The 1,587-nt window shown below is 39.1% G+C and overlaps 1 protein-coding gene across 1 annotated transcript; it reads left to right on the forward strand.

Annotated features, from left to right (window-relative positions):
* Positions 1-345: 345 nt before the first annotated feature.
* LOC122444098 (olfactory receptor 4F15-like) lies at positions 346-1,297 on the forward strand. The gene is given in 2 exon segments (XM_043472901.1): positions 346-552; positions 554-1,297. Coding segments are annotated over 2 exon segments (942 nt in total). The 5' UTR covers positions 346-354.
* Positions 1,298-1,587: the final 290 nt, after the last annotated feature.

Consider the following 1,587-nt stretch of genomic DNA (forward strand, 5'->3'; position numbering starts at 1 on the left):
CAGCCAGCATGGACAGGCCTGAGATGGAGTTCAGGCCCTATGAATTCCTTCTTCAACAGGAAATAGGAAATATCCATGTTTTACTAGAAGAAAGCAAAAGGGAAAGAGGTCCAGAGGAAGAATAATTTAATAGTAGTAGTTTTGAAATTCATAATGCCGTATGGGAACCATAGTATTCCTCTAAGCAGAGTCAGGTGTGCATGTAGTGAAGACTGGTTGTGTGAGATGTTAACATGATAATTTTTTCATGGACTGGAGGCTTTATTTCTAAAATACCAATATTGTCTAGGCAATGCTTGTTCATTTTCCTTCTTCCTTTAGGTAAAGTGAAAAGTGATCCTGGTGTCTGGGGCAATGGATGTAATGAATCAATCCATAGTATCAGAGTTCATATTCCTGGGATTCACCACTTCCTGGGAGGTCCAGCCCCTCCTTTTTGTCTTCGCCTTTTTGTTCTACTCTGCAAGCATGATGGGAAACCTTGTCGTTGTGTTCACTGTAGCCTTGGATTCTCATCTGCACTCCCCCATGTATTTCCTCTTGGCTAACCTCTCAGTCATTGATTGACATGGTATTTTGCTCAATCATAGTCCCTAAAATGATTTGTGATATTTTCAAGAAGCATAAATCCATCTCTTTTTGTGGATGTATTAACCAGATCTTCTTTAGCCATGCTGCTGGGGGCACTGAGATGGTGCTGCTCATCACCATGGCCTTTGACAGATATGTGGCCATATGTAAGCCTCTCCACTACCTTACCATCATGAGTCCAAGAATGTGTCTACACTTTTTAGTCACTTCCTGGACCATTGGCCTTATACATTCATTGGTTCAACTGGCTTTTGTAGTAGATTTACCATTTTGCGGTCCTAATGTGTTAGATAGTTTTTACTGTGACCTCCCTCGGCTCCTCAGACTTGCCTGCACAAACACCCAAGAACTCGAGTTCATGGTAACTGTCAATAGTGGGCTCATTTCTGTGGGCTCCTTTGTCTTGCTGGTCATTTCCTACATCTTCATTCTGTTCACTGTTTGGAAACATACTTCTCGTGGGTTATCCAAGGCCCTTTCCACTTTGTCAGCTCATATTACTGTGGTGGTTTTGTTCTTTGGGCCACTAATGTTTTTCTACACCTGGCCTTCTCCCACATCACACTTAGATAAATATCTTGCTATTTTTGATGCATTTATCACTCCTTTTCTGAATCCAGTCATCTATACATTCAGGAACAAGGAGATGAACGTGGCAATGAGGAGACTGTGCAGTCGTCTTGTGCATTATAGAAATATTTCCTGATTGAATTGCTATGAAGATGTGGAACTATAGATTCTCTCTCATGCTGGTTTCAGAAAAGACATAATGCAATTTCAGAGAAATATTTAAAACTTATGCAGTGTTGTATACCTAGAAATACATTGTTTATTAAATTATGATATCTATTTCATCATTAAATTATAAATCATGTCATTCTTTGAAACTCTGTACATCAAAGTGTTAAAAACCAAATCATATGTCCTTTGTAATCTATCTGGTCCTAAGAGAGTACCATGTAAATGAGCAAATAATGATATTTTATCTTTTCCTTT

This window comes from Cervus canadensis, chromosome 6 (genome assembly GCF_019320065.1).
Source record: "Cervus canadensis isolate Bull #8, Minnesota chromosome 6, ASM1932006v1, whole genome shotgun sequence".
In the NCBI taxonomy this organism is placed as follows: domain Eukaryota; kingdom Metazoa; phylum Chordata; class Mammalia; order Artiodactyla; family Cervidae; genus Cervus; species Cervus canadensis.